Consider the following 21,678-nt stretch of genomic DNA (forward strand, 5'->3'; position numbering starts at 1 on the left):
ACGACAGCACTCACTATTTTAGTATCTCTCCCAGTTTTGTGTGTCGGGAATCTGGGAATGGCTTGGTAAGGTGGTTCTGGCTTGGACAGCCAGAGGCTGGAGCTGAAACAGGAGGGTGGAGGGGTCTCTCTCTCTCTTCCTGTATCATCTCAGGGTCTTTCTAAGCCACTTGATGTGGGCCAGGGTGGGCTTTTCGATAGCAGAGTGACCCAGTACGTGGACTGCTCTGTGGCAGCTGGGGATGCACAGAGCGAACGTTCCAGGGGACCTATGGAAGTGGCATGGCACCCTCTGAGTTGGCCTTGAACTTACACACCAACTCCACTCTGCTGGGCACAGGCTGGGGGGTGGGGTCAAAGAGTGTGCAGAGGGGCTGGAAATGGCCCATATGGTCAACTCAAAGAAGCTCAAGGTAGTGGGAGTCCAAGGGAGCGGTAGGAACAGGCAGGAGATGAAACCGGAAAGGACTAGGGTCCTGCAGCATGGGGTAGCCTTGCACACCCTCCTCTGGAGCCTGACTCTTTATTGGGGTGAGCAGGGAGCCCTGGGGTATTAGGGGGGATCTTGGACTACCTGAGGGGAGTGGTGGTTTGGAAGGGAGTCGTGTTGGGAGTGGGGGCAGTGAGGGGATTCTGAGTGGGGGCAAGGGGTGGTGGGGTGCAGATGGCTGATGCATTGATAGATATCTGGAGGTAGAATCAACAGATCTGGGGTCTGACTGAACTGGGGATAGGAGATTGAGAGCAGCAGGGATGGTGACCAGAACTGTGGCTTAGCCACCAGGGGACGCGTGGGCTGCTGAGGGTGGGAGCCAGGAAGATGAGGACCTGGTTTGGGAGGCAGGACCCAGGAGCTTCCTCTTCCTCCATCTTCTTCTGTGGAGTCACGTGCAGTGGCTCCGCCAACTCCAACCCTGCGCTGGGGCCTCAAGGTTAGCGGGATGTTTGTGCTGGTCAATAGCATTTTTTTGGTTTTGTTTTCCAAAATTTACATACCATAAGATTTACCATTTTAACCACTTTTAAGTGTACGTTAAGTATACTCACCACCATTCAACTCTAGCCATTTTTGACCTTTTCCAACCAGAACTCTGTACCCATTAAACATCAGCTCCCCACCCATCCCACCCTCTCCCCAGTCCCTGGCAATCAGCATTCTACTTTCTGTCTCTATGAGTTTGACTACTCAGGTGCCTCATAAAGGTGTGATCATGAAGTGTTTGTCCTACTGGACCACTGCACTTAGCTTAATGTCCTCAAGGTTTATCCAAGTTGTAGCATGTGTCAGGATTTCCCTCCTTTTAAAGGCTGAATAATACTCAGTTGTATGTATATACCACATTTTGTTTGTGCATCTGGTGACTAACATTTGACTAACATTCACTTTTTGGATAATGTGAATAATGCTGCTATGAATCCAGGTATACAAATATCTCTTTGAGATCTGTATACTTTCAATTCTTTTGTATAGGGGAACGAAATTTTCAGATGACATAGTAATTCTGTTTAACTTTTTGAGGACTTGCCTTAACTTTTTTTCACAGCAGCTGCACAATTTTACATTGCCACCAGTGATACATAAAGTTTTGAATTTTTCCACATCCTCATCAACATTTGTTTCCTGTTTTTTTTTTTAATTTTTAATTTTATAGTCACTCTCCTAATAGGTCTAAAGTGACACCACATTATGGCTTTGCTTTGAATGCCCCCAGTGATTAGTGCCTCTTGAGAAACCTGTATACAGGTCAGGAATCAACAGTTAGAACTGGACACGGAACAACAGACTGGTTCCAGATAGGAAAAGGAGAACATCAAGGCTGTATATTGTCACCCTGCTTATTTAACTTATATGCAGAGTACATCATGAGAAATGCTGGGCTGGAGGAAGCACAAGCTGGAATCAAGATTGCCAGGAGAAATATCAATAACCTCAGATATGCAGATGACACCACCCTTATGGCAGAAAGTGAAGAGGAACTAAAAAGCCTCTTGATGAAAGTGAAAGAGGAGAGTGAAAAAGTTGGCTTAAAGCTCAACATTCAGAAAACTAAGATCATGGCATCTGGTCACATCACTTCATGGCAAATAGATGGGGAAACAGTGGAAACAGTGGCTGACTTTATTTTTCTGGGCTCCAAAATCACTGCAGATGGTTATTGCAGCCATGAAATTAAAAGACGCTTGATCCTTGGAAGGAAAATTATGACCAACCTAGATAGCATATTAAAAAGCAGAGCCATTACTTTACCAACAAAGATCCATCTAGTCAAGGCTATGGTTTTTCCAGTAGTCATGTATGGATGTGAGAGTTGGACTATAAAGAAAGCTGAGTGCAGAAGAATTGATGCTTTTGAACTGTGGTGTTGGAGAAGACTCTTGAGAGTCCCTTGGACTGCAAGGAGATCCAACCAGTCCATCCTAAAGGAGATCAGTCCTGGGTGTTCATTGGAAGGACTGATGTTGAAGCTGAAACTCCAATACTTTGGCCACCTGATGCGAAGAGCTGACTCATTTGAAAATACCCTGATGCTGGGAAAGATTGAAGGCGGGAGGAGAAGGGGACAACAGAGGATGAGATGGTTGGATGGCATCACTGTCACAATGGACATGATTCTAGGTGGACTCCGGGAGTTGGTGATGGACAGGGAGGTCTGGCGTGCTGTGGTTCATGGGGTCGCAAAGAGTCGGACACGACTGAGTGACTGAACTGAACTGAATGATTAGTGATATCAAACATTGGTCAAAAGGTTTTCAACCAAAAGGATCCATCCTCTGGGAAGTTAGCAACGTTGGCAGTGGAAGTGTGGTTAACATGTGTGGATCAGGACAGATGAGGAGACCTTTTGAAATCACACTTCCTTGTGCAGTGGGTCACCTTGCTGAATGGGGGGCTCTCAGATATATTCCTAACATAGATACATGACAGGATATCAGTGCAAGGAAAACCAGAGACGGGGCTTGACTGATGCCAGTGATATGGAAGGACCACATAAGACAATAGTGTCCAGTGAGAGGGTGTTTGTTATCTGGGTCAAAAGGCTTTCCAGGTGCATAGAGTTCAGATTTTTCCCTGAGCTCCCCTCATTTATATGCAATTATTTCACTCATTTGAAAGAATTCATATGAGTGAAAGAATCCTTTCATGTGGCCAACCTCTGCGTAGACTTTGGATTCATGACACTGGCATGCTGCAGCCCCACATATAATTTGGGGCCTCAGAAGCTGGCATTAGGTCCCTTTTGACTTCCGCATCCATCCCAGTCTTGGGAGAGGGGTCATCAGCTTCTACTGCACATCTCTAGTGGCAGAGAGCTTAGTTCTCCCCAAGCCACTCGAGCCAAATGTGGAGACAGCTGTCGTCATTAGAGACATCTTTCTCACAGTCACTGTGAATCAGCACCCCCACAACTCCCACCCAGACATGTAACTTTCTCTTCCTTCACCCATAGTTGTATTGAAAGACAAGAAGATATCAACTTGTTTCCCCTAAATCTTCTCCTTTCCAGGCCAAACAGGGGCTGCTAGCACTTGTCAACGTCTGACATGCAAACAAATCACTAGGGAAACTTTTGAAGATGCAGATGGAGATTCTGGATTTCTAACAAGTTCCCTGGTCATGTGGAGGCTCCTGGTCCAGGGACCACACTTAGAGACACATGACTGAGGGTTTGAGTGCCCAGCCCGAAGTGAGAGACCTGACCTTGTGAGTGGGCTCCTCACTCGGTGACTGCTGACTGTGGGAAGTTACTCCTCATCTCAGTGCTCTGCTTCCTTTTCACTCACATGAAGCTAGTGAAGGTGCTTCCGTAGGTTTGTGGTGAGGTCTGAGGCCAGGCTCCAGTCTCCTCTGTCGGGGGCTGGCATAGCCTGTGTGACAGACATTGTGAGCTCTTGGTCATTCTCCACTGAAGAGCCCTAGGACCTTCGATCATTCCCTCAAGCTGCTCTGCACTCTTATTCCTCCCCTGGAGAGACCTGGAAGAGCTGTCAGTCATAGTAAAGGGGCAGCGCACTAAACAGAAGATGCAGGCCTGGCCTTTACCTGCAGCTTCCATAAACACTATGCTCACCATTCTCTCCACTATTCTATTAAACATGATGGTAGAAATAGTGGGTTTTCTGGGTAACTCAGGTGAGTGAAACATCAACTCAGAAGCTGATGAACATATCAGTTCAGTTCAGTTGCTCAGTCGTGTCCTACTCTTTGTGACCCCATGGACTGCACCACAGCAGGCTTCCCTGTCCATCACCAACTCCTGGAGTTTACTCAAACTCATGTCCATCCAGTCAGCGATGCCACCCAACTATCTCAGGAAATGCTGGACATATTAGCATCCAACCATCTCATGATATGATGGACATATCAGCAAAGGTCTATTCTACCAGGCTACACTTGGTTTGATGCTCATGCTGATTAGAAATGCTAGTGAACAAATAGCTAAGCCAGTACATTTTGATGTGGCAAGACAGAAGTGTTAGTATTTAATACATGTCATCTTTGATAGATCAAAGATGGGGAACTTCTTGCTTCCTCATAAGCTGATGCACCACTTTGTACTTCCTGGCTCAGATCAGGTGTCATTCCCACAGAAGTCCCCTTTTCCCTCCAGGCTGAGCCAGATGCCCTCCAGACCACCATAGTAAATCCCTTATCATGTGGGCTTGCCTTTCTTCTCTGTCAGATTTGAATTCCCTGGGCACAGAGATCAGATCTCATTATCACGGTATCTTTGGTGCCCAGTGAATCACCTGGCACAGAGCAGGAACTCTGGAAATGTAAAGAGAGGGAGGAAAGAAAAGAAAAAAAAAAGGGTAGGAGGGAGGAATGGGGGGAGGAAGGAAGGAGGCATTAATAACTGCCCCCAACCCCAAACAGAAACAGAAAGAAATCTATTTGCAAATGAGTTGGTCTTCAGTGACTTCCGTCTCTGGAGGCATTATCTGCTTCTAAGGAACTTAGGTACTTTGCTGTGAGTGATGGAGGCCTTCCATCCAGCTGACTTGGCTGGGGGGCTAGATGTCCAAGGAAGGAATCCTCACTCTAGACTTGTGAATGGATGCTGCCTTCTGCCAGACACCCTTTCCTCTTTTACATCCACAGGGGCAGAGGACTGGGGAGCTGATCTTGATCTCCAAGTGTCTATCTTTATGTTTTTGGCTCCATCGGTAGCCCTGCTCACGTTGCTCCTCAGACAGAAGGTGGCTGGTGTCCAAACACGTGCTTGTGTTCAGTTGCTTCAGCTGTGTCCAACCCTTTTGACCCTACAGACTGTAGCCCACCAGCCTCCGCTGTGCATGGGATTCTTCAGGCAAGTATACTGGAGCAGGTTGCCATGCCCTCCTCTAGAGGATCTTCTCAACCCAGGGATCAAACCGGCATCTCCTACATCTCCTGCATGGCAGGTGGATTCTTAACCACTGAGCCACTGGGGAAGCCTGGTGCCCAAACTTGAACTCTCCTTATATAAAGTATATTTTTCCTTGTGGGGACATGGTTACTGTAACTATGGTTATTTTTTAACTGGGGGACTCTTGTTAGGTAATTCTTTTCCTGGGTCCTAAGAATTTTGAAATGAGATACTATCTTTCCTATTTAAGTAAGATGAAAACAGGTGAGAGGATGCTTGGTGATTTGTTGGCAGAGCCAAGATTACAACTTTGTTCTCTTCATTGGCATCCCAGTGAGTGACTTGTGGGAACCGGATTTCTCAGACAATGGCCTGCCTGAGTTCCTGGCTAACCAACCCGCTGACTCACCAGGTGTAGACAAGGCTCCTGGCATTGGGCTGGGGCCAGGGGCCTTGTGGAGCATTTTCACAGTGAAATTCAGGTGCAGTTGCACTTTTGTGGAAAACAAGCAGGTATATAAAACTCTGAATCCAAATCACAACCCAGAATATGTTTAAAGCCCCAGTTTCTGTGTGAGTCTGGGACACGGTGAGCTGGGGGCCTCCCCGTCTTCCCAGCCTAGAAATGGCATGTTTGCTAAAAGGTCCAGGGCAATGCAGTCTGTGTGGTCCCCTGGGATGTGAGCAGCGCAGTCCTGACAGCTGTCTCGACAGCTGCCCCTTCTAAACGAGGACGAAGGCACTCTAGCCCCCGTCTTTCCCACAGTGCAAAAATTAAGAAGCTTCCACGGAAGCCCCGGGTAGAGGCCCAAGAAGCTGGCCTGCTTCTTTCCCAACACGTTGTCCACAGTGGGCATCAGCTCACAGACCCTCACTGCTCTCAGCGGTGCAGAGGTGGTCACTGCACCCTGTTACCCTGAATTGATTCAGATTCTTTTCTCCACATCCCAGAGGGACTTGGGAGAAGTGTGATTTCCTTTTGAGCACACGGCACAGGTACCAGTGATTACATCGGGACTGTTAGGGCCTGACTTGGGTCCCAGTCATCCTTGATGACGGCTAGGGTCTCTCTCATCTTTGCTGCCCCAGTGCTAGTAGAGAGCCTGGCCCGAGAAGGCAGGGACACTGGGATTGTGGTGGATGAGTGCCAAGGCCACTCTGCTCCGAGTGGAGACCGTGGGTAGCCGCCCAATCGTGATGGCAGACCTGGAGGGTACGACTCTTTACTCACCAGCACAGACCCGTCACTGCCCACAGAAGATAAGAGTCCAGGGACGACACCTCGTCTGCAAACTTGTTTCACTTTTTACAAGGTGATCAGAAAATAGCCTTCAGAGGAAACTTTCATCAGTAAAGAAAACCCATTCTATTCAAATAAATATTTCTGCAAGGTTGCCTTGGGTTGCTCCTCAGCCGTTTACCCGCTAAGGTGAACCGGAAGGGCTGCTGGGTCTGAGCGAGGGTGGGGTGGCCCCTGTGTGACCTGACCTAGAAGGGGATGTGCTGGGCGGTATGCTTGCCAGCCAGGGCTCAGCGGGGCACAGCGTTTCTGGGGGCCTTAGTTGTGCTCAGGGTGTGAGCCGGCCCTTGAGGAGGAGTGGGTGGGATGCTGAGGGGAAGGCTTGTTAGGAATCAGGCTGGACACACATGGGTTCCAGGGTCAGGGGAGAAGGACAGGGAGGCAGGGAGGGAAGGAGTAAGGAAGAGGAGTGGGTCCGGGATCCAGGAGCTCTGAAGGGATTCTGCTTATGTGAGCAGAGCACTGCCCTCCCAGGGAGGCGAGCCCCTCAGGATCCTGGCTTCCTCACAAATTTTAGGGATCTCAAACGGCTGAATATGAGTTGATGTGTGTATGTGTGTGTGTGTGATTGTTCAGGGGGAGAGGGAAGTAGCTTTTCTGGGTTTGTTGTGGGGTCAGGGGCGGGTTTGCCCACTATGATTCTCAAGAAATGCCTTCTGTGGCAAAGTCCTCTAGGTCGTTGGTGGAGATGATGCCCAGGCTTGGAGCATCACCCCCCTCCTGCCCTGCACTCTGGGAAGGCCCCTCGGGGCGCTGGCCTGCAGAGGGCGGGGTGGGGTTGCCAGGAGCCTCAGAGGGCAGCTGCAGGACCACATCGTGGACGCTCTGGGGCCTGAGGCCGGCCGCCTCGGCGGTGTGAGGGCGCTGCCTTAGGAAGGTGGGGGCAGAGAGCTGAGAGGAGCAGCGCAGGGGCATCAGAGCCGTCACGGGCAGGGGCCGGAAGCCGGGGTACAGCACGTAGGGAGCAGCAAGGGCGTCCGGCGGGGTTGGCTCAGGGGAACCCCCCTCAGAGGATGGGATGGAGACCTTGACGTATTTGCCTGTCTCTGGGTCATAGAAGGTCTTGATTTTCACCTGGAGTGGCAGATCGAAGACAAAGTACTCTCCAGACTGGGGGTCTTGGAGGACCTTCTGGGTGGCAGGGTAAGGGGGCTGGGGTGTAAGGGACTGGGACCCCCCAGGCCTTCTCTGGACTGGCTCTGAAAAGGCGGACACCGAGTGGCGATGCAGGGGAGGGGGCAAGGAGCGGACCACAGGGAACCTGGGACGGGGCCTCTCTCTGGGGGACAGTGGCCTATGCTCTGAGTCCTCGGGGTTCAGCTTTTCTTCCCGGCGTTCTCCATGCTTTTCCTGTGGCTGGTCGATCTTTCTCCTCTTGCTTGCCAGCTTCTTCGCCCGCCGTAGGGCCTTCTCTGTTTTGGGTGGGACAGCAGGTGGCTTGCCAGCCGCCCTCTCCAGCTGAGCAGGAGGCTCTGGCTTCTCCAGGAGGCCAGCTGAGCTGGTGGCCACGTCCAGCAGAGAGCCTCTCGGAGAAAGCGTCCTGAGGTCTTCGGCTGACGGCTCCAGCTGGGGGTCAGAGCCAGGTTCCCATGCGAGGGCGTGTGTCAGGTCCTCCCTCCGGGCCACCCTGCCAGGGCTGGGGCTGACCCAGGGGCTGCTGCGGGGAGGCTCCCCTGGCAGCAGGCCAGGCTCACTAGGGACCTGGGAAGCATCATCCCAAATGCTGCTGGCAGCCGGGGAACATGCACTACTTTCCTCCAGCGAGCTGGCATTGGGGGAACCTGCCAGCTCACCGGTGACCCATCTTCTCCCTGGGGGCCCTGCTCTGGGGGCAGACAAAAAGTGACTGTTGAAGCCTTGCACCTGCTCTTCCCAAAAGGTTCCCAGCTGCTGTGGGGGTAGCTGGTCTTCTGGGTCATCTTCCGGCAAAGTGATGGTAGGGATGCACCTTGGAGCATCCAGCTTCACCGGGTCTGTTGAACCGCTCTTGCCATTGTTCACCATAACTTTCTGTGTGGCCTCTTGGGGTGGCTTCAGCCCCTGGCCCTCTCCTGTGAGCGGAGAAGATGGAACACACCACTTTGGGGCTGCCTGGGAGGTCTCCGACCTGGCAGCGCTGGGCTCCCACTCATGGCCCTCCAGCCCCTCACAGGCCATGCCCTTCACGTGTGTGTCCCGTGCACTGGTGGGTGTCAGCGTGCTGGGCATTTCCTGGCTCTCAGGAGCACAGGGACCAGCATCCCCGCCCCAGCCTGGCCTTGGCAGTTCTTCCTCTTTGTAGCCACTGCCCAGTGGGGACTCCGAGGACATGGACCTCAGGAGGGGCAGCATGATGGGTTTGATCACGGGGGTGGCCCTCAGGGTGTTGTCTTTAATTGCGAAGAGTATGTGCTTGTTTGAAGTGGAGGCTGGTGAAGGTGCAAGGCCTTTGGCATGTGAAAGAGCTTTATCTGACTTACTTCCCCCGGTCCCAGTGCCTCTGAAATTAGCTTCCTCCCTTGGCGCCTTCCTGGGGCTACCTCCCGGCAAACTTTCTTCTTCTGGCAAGGATTCCCGCTTGCTGTGCTCCTCCACGCATACGTTCCCGTTACTCATGACACCGTACTCTAGCTCATCTTCCTCCATCACTTTCTCCTGCTCATCCTTCCGACCATCACCTGCACTCATGTCGTTCCTGCTGTCTTCCTGCTGGGTCTCCGTGAACCACGTCTTCTGCTGATCCTCGAACGAGGCAAAGGACTGATCTGAAGAGCTGGTGCTGAATTTGGCCTTACTTTTAAGGCCTGGCATAAAATCAGACTGGCTGTCGCTATAAAACACATCTTCTTCCTCGGGAGAAAGGGGCCCTGGGGAGAATTTCGGGTTGAAGTTTGGATTCTGAAGTCCTGCCTCTCTCTCGGGTTCTGTCTCTTGAGAGATGGATCTCAAGAATCCATTCTCTAGGCCGGGGGTCTTTGGGGTCTCCATAGCCTTCCCTGCCTCGGGGTCTTCACTGCAAAGCTTCAGGGACAGATGTTTCCTGCGGCGGCGTTGCCTGGAGTCCGGACGCCAGCCAGGCCTGGCTTCACCCATCTCTGATTCTCCATTGGTATTGTCCTTCTCATAGTTGTTCCTGTTGGCAGCCTCGCCGTTTACACAGAAGGGGGCTTTGGTGATAGTTGATGGTGAGGTGGGAGTTAGGTAGTTGTCTGCAGAGGCTGTATCAGGGTCAGCTTTGGGGTCCTTCTGGGTACTGATGAGTGGCACAGAAGGGCCGTCATCTGGGGTCTCCTTAGAGAGCTCATCCGGAGGGCTTTCCTCGAGCCCGTTGGGAAGGAGTCCACCGTTGCTCAGGGATTCTTGCTTGTCTCTGATTTTCTCATCCAGGCCTTTCACGAGAGGCGAGGGACTGTACGTGCTTTTTACACGCTTCCGCACATCTTTGAGGTTAAACAGCAGGCTGGGGGCTTTGGATTTGTAGCTGTCTCGGGACTGACATTCACTGGGCTCCTTCTCTTGGTATCCATTTAGCTGTCCTGGGGGTGAAGGGGTTATCTCCGCTGGCTGGCTCTCAGATGACTCCAGGACCTGTTTGGTGGGTATGACGGGGGTCAGAAGCTTACTGATGTTGAAAGGAGGATCATAATGCTCGTGGGGCTCCACAGGCACGTCAAGACCATCCTGTTCTGGAAACTGCGCCTGGGGATTGTGCTTTGTATACAAGGCTGGGCCTCTCCAGTTGGTCTGTTTCTTCTCTTCTGAAGCATCTTGTAGACTGTCTTTCCCTCCCCTGCCAGACTTTGGTTTCCTCCAGGGGGCATGGGTCGGTTTCAATGGAGGAGGGTCAGGCTGTGAGCTGGAAGTTTTTTCTTCGATAGCAAATACCTGGGCTCCCAAATCCCTCGACACCCAGGTTCCAGATGTGGACAGTGTCCCGGCAGCCATCTTGTTCTCTTCCTGACCGCAGTTGGCCCGGACATGGCAGGGCGAGGTTTTGTGCTCAGGGGCCGGGGGCTCTCTTAACAAGGGCGTGTCCTCATAATGCTTGAGAGCCTTGCTTTCTGGGACAGCGTCAGCAGCATCCTTCCTCTCGGGTAGCCTTGGCTGGTGGGCATTCCATGACTCAAAAGCACTGTTCTCACTATGGAGAAAGGTCCCTTTGCGAGCCCACTCCTGGCCCCTTCCAGGCTCACCAGTGGCTGCCTTGTGGGCAGGAGAGGGGAACTTTGGCTCGAATGAATTGGCTGCATGTTCAGGTGTTGGGAGGAAGCTGCTGGGGCCGTGACTGGCCATTTCGGGGTTCTTGGGGGCTTCCTGCTCTCCGTGCTTCCGGCCAGGCTGGTGGCTGGTCTGATGGGTGTTGGAGACTTCGGCAGGCACCCTCCTGACGGTCAAAAAGGCAGAATCAAAACAGAAGTTGACGCCACTTTCTGGAAGAGGAGCAAATTTGGGGGGATTTTTGAGAGCTGGAGGCTTGCTGGCAGGAGGCCTGCTGTCGCAGCGTTGGCTCTCGGTCCTGTCGAAAGATTTGATCAGAGACGACACTTTGGAAATAGGCTTGTTGCTGCTCCTCAGGCCAGAAACTGGCACTTCCAGTCTCCTCTGGGCTGGTGTCAGCGGGGGGCTGCTTTTGGGGTACTTCTCCTCCCCTTGAACGTACTTGGGCAGCTGTTGGAATGTGGCTGCCCAGCCTGCATGCTCAGTACCTTGGGATGGCAACTGACTCCAGATGCCGCTTTTCCTGTGTGTGTGGCTCACCGTTCCCTGGTGAAAATTCCCGAACACCTGGCGGGTGATATCTGGGGACAGGGCCAGGTCGGAGTCATGGAAGGATGCGTCCTCTGAGATGCACAAGCTCCGGAACGCGCGGTCCGTGAGGCTGCTCACCTCCTTGTCTGCATCATCCAGCACACTGCCAATGCTTGAGGAGTCGCTGAAGCCATCCGTGCACTTCTTACTCCCCTGCATCGTCTGCCAGCCAGGAAGCCTGTCCCTGTCAGCCAGTGGGTGCCTCTGGGTAATGATTCCAGAAGGGTTGGATGCAACTCTCTTCCCACAAAACTAGAGCTTCCTGATGATCAGATGCAATTGCAAAGTGGGAATTTCTTTTTCTCTGTAAAGGGAAGAAGTGCAGGGTATGAATATGATACCCAACTTAGCGGCATCATATAAGATGACATGCTGCTGTGGATGGGCAAGGGTGCCTGTGATGGTTGATTTTACGTGTCAGCATGGCTGGACCACGGTGCCCAGGTTTTGGTCAAATGCCAGTAAAGCAGTTTATACTCCATAGTGTGAGTGGGCCTTGTCCACAAGGCTGAGAAACCCTGAGCAATAGGCAATCCTACTTCTAGTCTTTGGACTGGACTTGCAACATTATCTCCCACTTGGGTGTCCAGCATGTTGGCCTGCCTGAAGATATTAGACTTGCCAGCCCCATTGTGACATGAGCCAGTTCCTTACAATAATCTCCTTCTCCCTCCATGTACATATACATATATATATATAAACATGGGTGTGTGTATATATATATATACACACACACACTCACACACGGGTGTATATATATATAACAATAGGATATATCTCTGTGTGTGTGTATATGTGTGTGTATATTGATTCTGTTCCCCTGGAGAACCCTGACTAATACAGTGCCTCAAGTCCAGATGTGTCATTTTTCCAGAGAGAACTTCTCCGGCATTCCATGGGGGTGTTTTGTCCTCACTGTCTGTCACAATGCTTGGTTCATTTCCTTTGTGGTCCTGAGCACGATCTAAAATAAAATGTACTTCTTTCTTGACTAGCCTCTCCTTAGCCTATAAGAACCAGGTGCTCAGGAGCCACTAGACTGTCTGCTTGCTGACTGCCCTGGCCCCAGAGCCACCCCAAGAGGACACAGACCCTACAGCCTGCCTTGCCTGGGATCTTTCACTCTCTGACTTGCCCTTGGGTGTGGCCAGCGGGAGGTGCTGGTAGGAGCCTGGACTGAGGGGGACCCCGCATGCCAGGCGTTTCTGTCCCTCTGCTTGCTTCCTGCTCTGACTGTGGGTGGGGTCCGGGCAAGACTGCGGTCTTCTCTAACTACCGCCCCTGCCCTGGGCTCTGATTCTCCCTGCTGCCCTTACCCCGGCTGTCACTTCCTGAGTGACTCCACCTCCTGCGGTCTCCCCATTTCTGCCTACACTTCTGTTATAGCCCCTTCATTACATTCTTTTCTTCTTCCTTTTAAAATTGTGGTGACATACACAGGACACAAAATTTACTCTCTTCACCATTTTAAGTGTACGTCTCAATAGCATTAAGTGCATTCATACTGTTGTGCAGTCATCACCGCCATCCATCTCCAGAACTTTTTCATCTTGCAAAACTGAACTCTGTACCCACTGAATAATAACCCCCATTCTGTCCTCCCCAAGCCCCTAGAAACTACCATTCTTCTTTCTATATCTATGAATTTGACTACTCTAAGGTACCTCATTTGTGTGGAATCAGACAGTATTTATCTTTTCGTGACCAATTTATTCACTTAGCATCATGTCCTCAAGGTTCACCCATGCTGCAACACGTGTCATAATTTCCTTCCTTTTCAAGATAACGTTGCATTGTATGTATATGTCACATTTTTGTTTATCCATTCATCTGTCAGTCGACACTGAGGTCGCTCCCACTTTTTGGCTATTGTGAATAATGCTGCTATGAACATGGGTGTCTGAATATCTGTTCAAGATCCTGCTTTCAATTTTGGGGGGCACATACTCAGAGATGGAATTGATGGGTTGCATGGTCGTTCTAGTTTTAATTTTTTGAGGAGTCAGTATACTATTTTCCACATCAGCTGTGTCATTTTATACACCTGCCAACAGTGCACAAGAGTTCCAATTTCTGTTTTTGGTTTTTTTCCGATAGTTGTGGTTGTTGTTCAGCCACTCAGTTATGTCCCACTCTTTCCAACTCCATGGATACAGCACGTCAGGCTTCCCTGTCCTTCACTCTCTCCTGGAGTTTGCTCAAACTCATGTCCACTGAATCGATAATGTCGTTGATTTTTTTTACAGTAGCCATCATAACATGTGTGAGGTGGTTCATTGCATTCCCTTCTGAATTCTTTCTGAGGATGCTGTTTCCTGACTGGGAGCCTGATCACTACTAGTGGGTACATACCTCTGATGCCTAGAGCAGGCCTGGCCAGGGCTGGGGACGAGCATGTGAAAAGTTAGATAAAATAGAAGGTATAGACCCTAGACTGGGCTCAAGTGGGGGGCATTTGGGACAGTGAACTTCTAGCAGGGTGCTGTGAGCCTCAGCTGCCAGATGAAACACTCACACAGCCTTCCCATTCATGTTAGCAGAGGAAGCTGGAGAGGCGGCACACCCCTGCTAGCCTGGCTGGCCTGCACAGTAAGCACAGGGGCCTAAACTGGCCTGCTAGGGATGGAGAATGAAGATGCTCCACCAGGGTGGTAGGGCCACATGTCGGGAGTCCCAAATCCCATCCTGGCTCCTCCTAGAAGGTCACCTAAAGGTGTCCCACAATGGCCCGATGCCGCCATGCTAGCAGCACTGATCTAATCCCAGAGGCTGCCCTTCCTCAGAGTTTTCTGCTTCCTGTCTCTTGACCACAGCACTCTGGTAGGCTTCTGCTGATTTGTTGGCAGGTTGACTTCTTTTTATGAATGAAAGGGCTGAGTTGGGGCTGCCAAAGAAAGCAAAGGACCTCAAGTTCTAGTAAACTGGATGAGCTGATGAGGCACCACTGACTGGCCCTGGAAAAGACTGTCTTTATGTGCCTTGAAAATTGGTCCTCTTGCTCCCCAGAAAGAATAGTAAGTGCCATTTAGAAGGCACGTGAAAGGGGAGAGCAGCCACCTAGCCCCCGCACCTGGCCCACCTCACCCCATCCCCACCCCCTCTTCCCTCTTCTGCTTTGGCTCAAAAACCTGCAGAGGCTAATGCTCTTGATCTCAGACCCCCACACAACTAGTTCTGACCACAGGGGTGGAAGCACTCAGATGTCTGGGGAAATGATTGCCTTTCTGATCAAAGGAACAATCCCCATTGTCTCCACTCTCTTAGTGCCCCTTCTTCTTGCTTTATTGCACTCAAGAAGCCTGAAACTGTCTGTATTTGTTTGATCCCCTGGAGTAGGAAAGAGCAGCCCACTCCAGTATTCTTGACTGGAGGATTTCATGGACAGACGAGCCTGATAGGCTACAGTCCATGGGATTGCAGAGTGTTGGACAGCACTGAGCGACTGAGTGCACACACATACACACACGCACGCACACACACACACAATTCAACTTGTAACACTGAGGTGTTCACTTTGCAGCCCTGAGGGAGAAACAACGCTGACTCAAAGTCATTTGCTGAGGACCGCCTGGCGGACAGAAGAACATTCCTGAGTCTTGATGACCCTGCAGGGCTGTGAGCCTGGGCCAGAACCACCCCCTCTTCTGGAATCTGTGTTATTGGGGTAAGTTGGGGGGCCCTTCATGGCTTCAGCCACTGTAAGTCAAGTTTTCTGTATCTCGAGGTCTTAACGATAGAATCAGGGAGTCTTCTGGTATCCTGAATGCTGGGGTTTTGACCTCAACAATGACTGAACTCAGTAACACTGGGGTTTCTCTACTTCCACAATAACATGGAAATAGGATACTTGGGGATCTAAATTAGAATCTTAGAGTTAAGTATATACCCCCAGTCAATTAAATACCACCTACTACTAGCAGATATTTATTATTTTTTAAACACTCATCTTCCATCCCCTCCTTTGAGTAAGAACACTTGATACCTTTTGGGAAGTTTCCTCCCCTCTTGGCCTTCAGTCTTCATGGGGCTGAAAGTCAAGGAGCCTGCAGAGACCCCTCAGGGCCAAGGGCACATATGAGACCCAGAGAAACCTGTGGCATTGTTTCTCCTGGAGCGATGTGAGGATGAAGCCTCCCTGCCCATCTTTGTCAGTGGCAGCACCTTCTTTTTGTCCTTTCTCGGCTTGGAAGTTCAGCCTTCACCTTGAGTCTACAAGAGTTCCCATTTCCTTTTAATACATATCTGTTTCTGATTTATTTGTCTAGTTTCTGTTTCTGTTGCATGGACCAAAAAACCCAAACTGATCTAGGGTTTATGTCAGAATTCCAAACAGTTAACAAAAGCTGATCACTGGTATTTAGATTATTCAGAAAATAACCACATTCCTTCTGCCTCAGGAAGAAGAGAGACCTCCCTCTTGCTGGCTTCATTCAGATACATTCTTCCACTCTTACTTGACTGACTTGGATTCAATGGGATGATCATAAAGTTGGCTTCAGCTTCCCCACTCCCACCCCCTAATCTCCCAGATACTCGGTGGAACCTTCAGCAGAGTAACTCAAACTGAAGGGGTTTCCAGGGCCTGGCTCTTGAATTAGTTCCATACCTGTTACAGGAGTGGGGGCTGCAGGTGCCTGCCTTGTTGGGTTTTAGGATCTGTAGTTTTAAAACTTCTTTTCACGCTGACATTTGCTGACATTGCTGCCCATCTAGAGAGAAGAAGAAAAGTAATCATGTTAGAACCCCTCAGGCCAAAAAACCAAGCAGGCATTCAGTGCAAAAGATACCTTTAAATGTCAGCAATACAATTGGCTTTCAATTTTGTTTTAATTTCACATTTGAACTCAACAAAATTCCAAATATGGGCAAGGTAGTTTTATATCCCTTCCAATGTTCATGAATTTGTGTCTGGCCCAAGAAACCTTAAGAAACCTATTTCAAGCCTTTGGGATTTTTACTATGATTGGCTTAGTTGTGAAATCACTTTTTGCTAGTGATTTGCTTTGGGCCTTTGGCCCAAAGGCCCTTTTCCCGTGTGAAATAATAACTCAGGTTTTGCAGTAAAGAGAATTAGAGTGGTTGAACTTGAATCCACTCACAAGGAAGAAGTGTTCAATTTATTGTTGGCAGAAGCCTTGGGTATCTGTTTGGACAGCTAAAAGAACCCAAAAGCTGCCCAGGAGAATTTTAAGAGTATTCAGAATGAAGTGTGAACTAGTTAAAATAAATTCACTGTGCACACTATAAATGCAGACCACTGGGGCTTCCAGAAGACTGTCTTCATCTTGTAGCTCCTGGATATTAATCCAGTCCACAGTAGCTTATTAATAATATCAATAATCACAATAGCTCAAATTTGTAGACTGCATTTCTTTGGAGATGCCCAGAGGCACCTTGTGCTGCTCACTATTTGGCTAGCTGCCTCCCTGACACCCGAGGCTATCCTTTGCGTCCTGACCACGAGCTGGGTTCACCTTTTCCATGGCTCATGCCATATTGTCACACATCATAATCCAGGTGTAATAGGAACTGATGGTTGCTTCATTCACTCCTCAATTAGAAAATTCCACGAGTCCAGGAAGGGAGTCTTATTTGCCCTCATATACCAAACATACCATCACAGAAGCCGGATAAATGTTTGTGGCAACGCTCTGAATTGGGTGTCTTCAATTTGAATTTTAATGGAAGGCTAACAGACACAGAAAAGAAGCAAGAGAGAGAAGTTCTATTGAGCAGGACCCCTGGCCCTGGGTCTTAAGGTGACTTAGAAAGCTCAGATTTGTTTCATTAACGAGAGAGCACACTCCTCTGTCTGCAGTTTCCCCTGGGTACAACTTCGGGATGAGGGTGAAATCAGTGCCCGTCACATATGGACAAGACAGAGGTGCAGAAGGCCATGCTGCCATTTATGCTGTGGACATTTAGGGAGTCATCACTCTGTGCTGGGGGTCACAGACTCACTGTCATTGCTGCTGAAGCACGTTTTTCATAGGCCAGCACAAAACCATCCTGCTCCCTGCTTTCGATTGTTTGAAGGAAGCCAACCTCAATGGCTGAAGAGTCTGGCTCATAAGAGCATTTTTCAGGTGAAAGAGTGCAGTTTCCCTCAGGCAACACGAATGAGGCAAAATAGCATACTGTCAAGTCATGCTGTAAGCAAGGCCTTGGAATCTGCCTTGATGAATATATAGAAACAAGAATGAATATTTATTCATGGTGTGGTAAGTTCCTATTTATGTCTATGCCTTCAAAATCAATTCGTTCTTTTAAATGCTTCCTGACTCCTCACCCCCTATTATTCCCTTGACTCATTTACTCTGCCTTTAGTCTCCCCTCCCCCAGGGGATTGCTCAAGGGGGAACTTGTCTCCTCATCTGACTTAACTTCTAAGGTGCAATCAAGACTGTTGGCCACTGTCTTCCCAGAAAGCTCTCCCATCTTGATTTGGGAGATGTACACACTTTACACCTCAGCCTAATGGGTCATCCCTTATCTTCCTCTCTTGGACGGTTGGATTTCCTCTGCACCTGGTCCTGGGACCTCTTCTCCTCTCCCTTGATGGGCTCCCCAGGAGATTTTACCCACACTCGAGCTTCCATGCACTGATGGCATGTCCAGGCCAGGTCACCTGTTTTGTCCCAGCCTCTGTCTCCATCTGTCCCCTGAATAGCTCCACAAACTCACACATTTAATATGGAACCCATTACCTTTCCATAGGCCAGTTTTTCCTTTGAGGGTCCCAGAAATCTGACTCACTGTGACTGCTCCCTCTCCCTCTTCCATGCCTTCCCTAAACCAAGCCATTTCCAGGTCCCACAAGTCTCATCTTTGAAAGGTCTCTTACCCCCTGCACACTATTTCCATCTCCACGGTCACTGTGTGGCCCCAGCTGCTGTCATGTCTCTCTTGGGTGATGGCAGGAGCCCATTGTCATTCTCTGCACCATACCCAGAAGCAGCTTTTAAAGAACAAATCTGTTCATGTCAACCTCTTGTTTAGAATTGCCTAATAACTTCCCAGTTTGAAAGACTGAAAATCAATCTCCTTAAACAAGTCTCCCTCTCCATCCTTATCTTGGACTATTTTTCTCTTCATGCTTGGCTTTCCAGCCACCCTGGACTTTTACCAGCTTCTTCGATATGCCATGCTACCTCCTGCCTCAGGGTCTTTGCACAGGTTGTTCCCTCTGCTTAGAGTTCTTTGACTCTACCTTTCTCCTATTAACTGCTTAACTCCTATGTATACTTCAGAACCCAGTTCACAAGCCCCTTCAATAAGGCAGATTCCTCAGGCTAAGTTTCTCTGTTGTCTGCTTTCACACCACGCTATACCCCTTTCCTTTGAAGTACTTACTTTAATTGTAATTAAGTGTTTAACTGGATTACTGTGGAATGCTTGTCTTTCCTGCCAGGCTGGATGCCCCCCTGTGGCAGGGGCTCATGTCTCTCTGGCTCTCCAGGCCGTCTCCCCTTGTGGCATGGTGCATAGCACAAGAAATATCTGTTTACAAATTAGCAAATCCCTCGACTTCTGTCATGATATTATTCACACTATTGACTGGCTTAGTGGGACTTTATTGAAAGTGACGTATAATCCAGTAGTTCTAGAATTATCACAAATTTCAAATTAGTGAATTTGAACCCAGGTGACTTTAATTTTTCCTTTTGATTCCAAGCCCTAAAAGATATAAAATCTGCCTGTGGTGGGAGCTGGAAGCAGGCTGAGCAGATCATCCTCATGCTGGCCCACAGGCTGGCTGGCAGAAGGTGTTCACTCACACCATGGCATATACCAGTTAAGTTAGGGTTGAGTTTTAGGCTGAATATATGCTAGCATTTATATCAGGGAGAAATAAGTGACTTCACGACTTTGTCATTTTCCTGTTTGTCTCTCTAACGGCACTCAGGGCTCCATGTTGGGGAATGGTTTTGAATCTCTCTGGAGGGCTAGTGTCCAGAAAATAATTGCTGCATATGTTAACTGTGGTGTTGATTACAGACACATTGCAAATGGTCATTAGCTGAGGTGATACCTAAATTATGGGTGTCAGCAGGTGAAGTGTTGGCATCTGCTCTTATACAGACAACCCTGGAGCCTAGACAGACTTCTGAGAACTGCTCTCCCAACACTCCATCTGCAGATGCTGGACGCTGGGCAAGGGTCCTGCAAAGCACCAGAGTGCACAAGGGGAAATAGGGTCCCCAGCAGGAATGCATAGACAGGGTTTTCCAATTCAGCCTTCAGGGAAGGGCCAAAGGCTCTGGTGATACAACCATAGAGAAGACATGCATGGGGCAAACTGGGGCATGCATGCACTGCTGCTGTAGCCAGAGGCAGGGAGAATTATACTTGAAGAAGTGTTTTGTCTTCCTTTCATTATCAGGATCATCTTTTTGAATTAAAATATGTCAAGCAAGCCAGATCTGTGGGAGCATCCTCATGAATCAGCTTTTTCTCACCGTGAGCAATGACATAGCCTTTGCATGGTTGTTACTAAATTCTGACTCTTCCAAAACGTTTTCTCACATGATGCTTTTCCCCATATCATCCTGAACGATGAAGTTGAACTACTGTGGACTGGAATAAGTTATTTTGTGCAGGTATTTTTTTTTTCTCTTTTGTTCTTTCTTGAATGTCTCACATTCAAAGCTCTCTAGTTGGGGGAGCCAGCAGTTCCCTCACACCCGTTCCTGCTTGGCCTGCGGGGCCCTGGACTTACTTCCTTGGGGTGGGTCCTGGCTTACTTCCTTGGGGTGGTAGTCCCTCTGCCTGGAATGTGTCTCTCTGTCCCCAGTCACCAGTTCCTGACCACTTCCTCCTCTCTTCACTTATTCCTTATAGAATTCTAAAAAAAAAAAAAATTCCACTTTAGCTGCTATGAATCCATCTTCCCAACAAAGCTTTGAGCTCCTTGGGGGTGAGGTCTCCAGCTGGTTCATCTCTGACTGACAGGATGCCTATGGCACGGTGGCCATTCGTCAAGGCTTTCAGCTGCCGTTGCTGAGTACGCTTTTGGGCCACAAGGATGTGATGACAGAGGTTTGCGGCGAGTGTGCGGCCTGGGAAGGCAGAGACGAAAGCTTTGGTGCCTCATGTTCTCCTGGTCTCTCACGGGACTCCTGGCCAGCTGCCAGCCCAGGCCTGACAGGTCAGGCAGCCCCACCCTACACCCCACCAGGCTCTGAGGACAGGAAGTGCCCAGAGAAGGGGACCTGCTGGCGCCCCCTACAGACCCTGATCCAGTGTGGCGGGTCCATAGAACCCGAGCAGACTTGTGCCCCTGGGAGACCCCAGCTCCTTACTCCATGTGGCTGCACACTGTCAGTTCTGAGAGGAGATAACAGAACCTCGGGATACTCCGTGTTGCATCGTTGCTGAGTGACAGAGGTGGGCTTGGGACCCCAGCCTGGCTGGTCTTGGAGTCGAGACGCAGCAAGGTAGGTTGCAGTCAGTGGTCTGGCGTGGCTGGGTTGCCAGATTGAGCAAATTAAAAATACAGGACACTCAGAGAAATCTGAATTTCAGATCGAACAACGAACATATTTTAGTATAAGTATGTCCTATATTTGGGCCATTCTTTATATTAGTCAAATTTCTCTATAAAATTAATCATCCCATGTTTATCTTAAAAATAGGTACCCAGTGTTTATCTGAAATTCAGATTGCACTGGACGTCTTGTTTTTTCATCTGGCAACCTGAGGTCCTCACCAGCTTTTAGGACCCAAAGTGGATCACAGTCAGAGGAAGCCAGTCCTGTGAGTCAACCCTGGGATGACTCATAGCTGCGTGTTACTCCGCAGTTCAGGACACACTCTGGGATCCATTATCACGTTTGATTCTTGTGACCCTGATGGAGTGGGTTCAGCAGGTCTTTATTAGCACCATTTTCCAGGTAGAGAAAGAAAGGCGTGGAGAGGCACAGAGTGTTGCTCAGTGCCACCCAGCATGTAAAAAAGAGAACTGGGGTTGGGATTCAGCTCGGGTTCACCAGTTGACCACCCCACATTTTCTCCAGCATGAAGCCCTGACCCCTCTGATCACTGCGCTCAGGCACAGAAGGGTGTGTCCTGGCTCCTGGACTGGAGCTCAAGGGAGATTTGAGGCTCCATGGAGAAAAGGATGGTTTATCATTCTGTTCACCTCCTAAGAACTTCACAGCTCCATTTCTCATGACAACAACAGAAGCAGAAGTGACGATTCGGCCGGTTGGCACAGGGTCCCTCCTGTCTGGGGAGGCTCTGG

The 21,678-nt window shown here is 49.7% G+C and overlaps 1 protein-coding gene across 12 annotated transcripts in view; it reads right to left on the bottom strand.

Annotated features, from left to right (window-relative positions):
• Positions 1–6,627: 6,627 nt before the first annotated feature.
• Positions 6,628–21,678, bottom strand: part of C8H10orf71 (chromosome 8 C10orf71 homolog) — a 51,308-nt gene continuing 36,257 nt past the window's right edge. For 9 of the 12 annotated variants that reach the window (XM_043476349.1, XM_043476348.1, XM_043476346.1 and 6 more), the window contains 2 exons: positions 16,042–16,144; positions 6,628–11,739 (listed from right to left, as the gene is read on the bottom strand). In XM_043476349.1, coding sequence (XP_043332284.1) covers positions 7,290–11,594 — 4,305 coding nt within the window. In that variant the 5' untranslated portion in view covers positions 11,595–11,739; positions 16,042–16,144 and the 3' untranslated portion in view covers positions 6,628–7,289. Of the gene's footprint in view, positions 11,740–16,041; positions 16,145–20,154; positions 20,281–21,678 lie in introns of all 12 variants that reach the window. The other 3 variants (XM_043476347.1, XM_043476343.1, XM_043476344.1) reach the window with 2 other exon arrangements.

Source organism: Cervus canadensis, chromosome 8, assembly GCF_019320065.1.
Source record: "Cervus canadensis isolate Bull #8, Minnesota chromosome 8, ASM1932006v1, whole genome shotgun sequence".
In the NCBI taxonomy this organism is placed as follows: domain Eukaryota; kingdom Metazoa; phylum Chordata; class Mammalia; order Artiodactyla; family Cervidae; genus Cervus; species Cervus canadensis.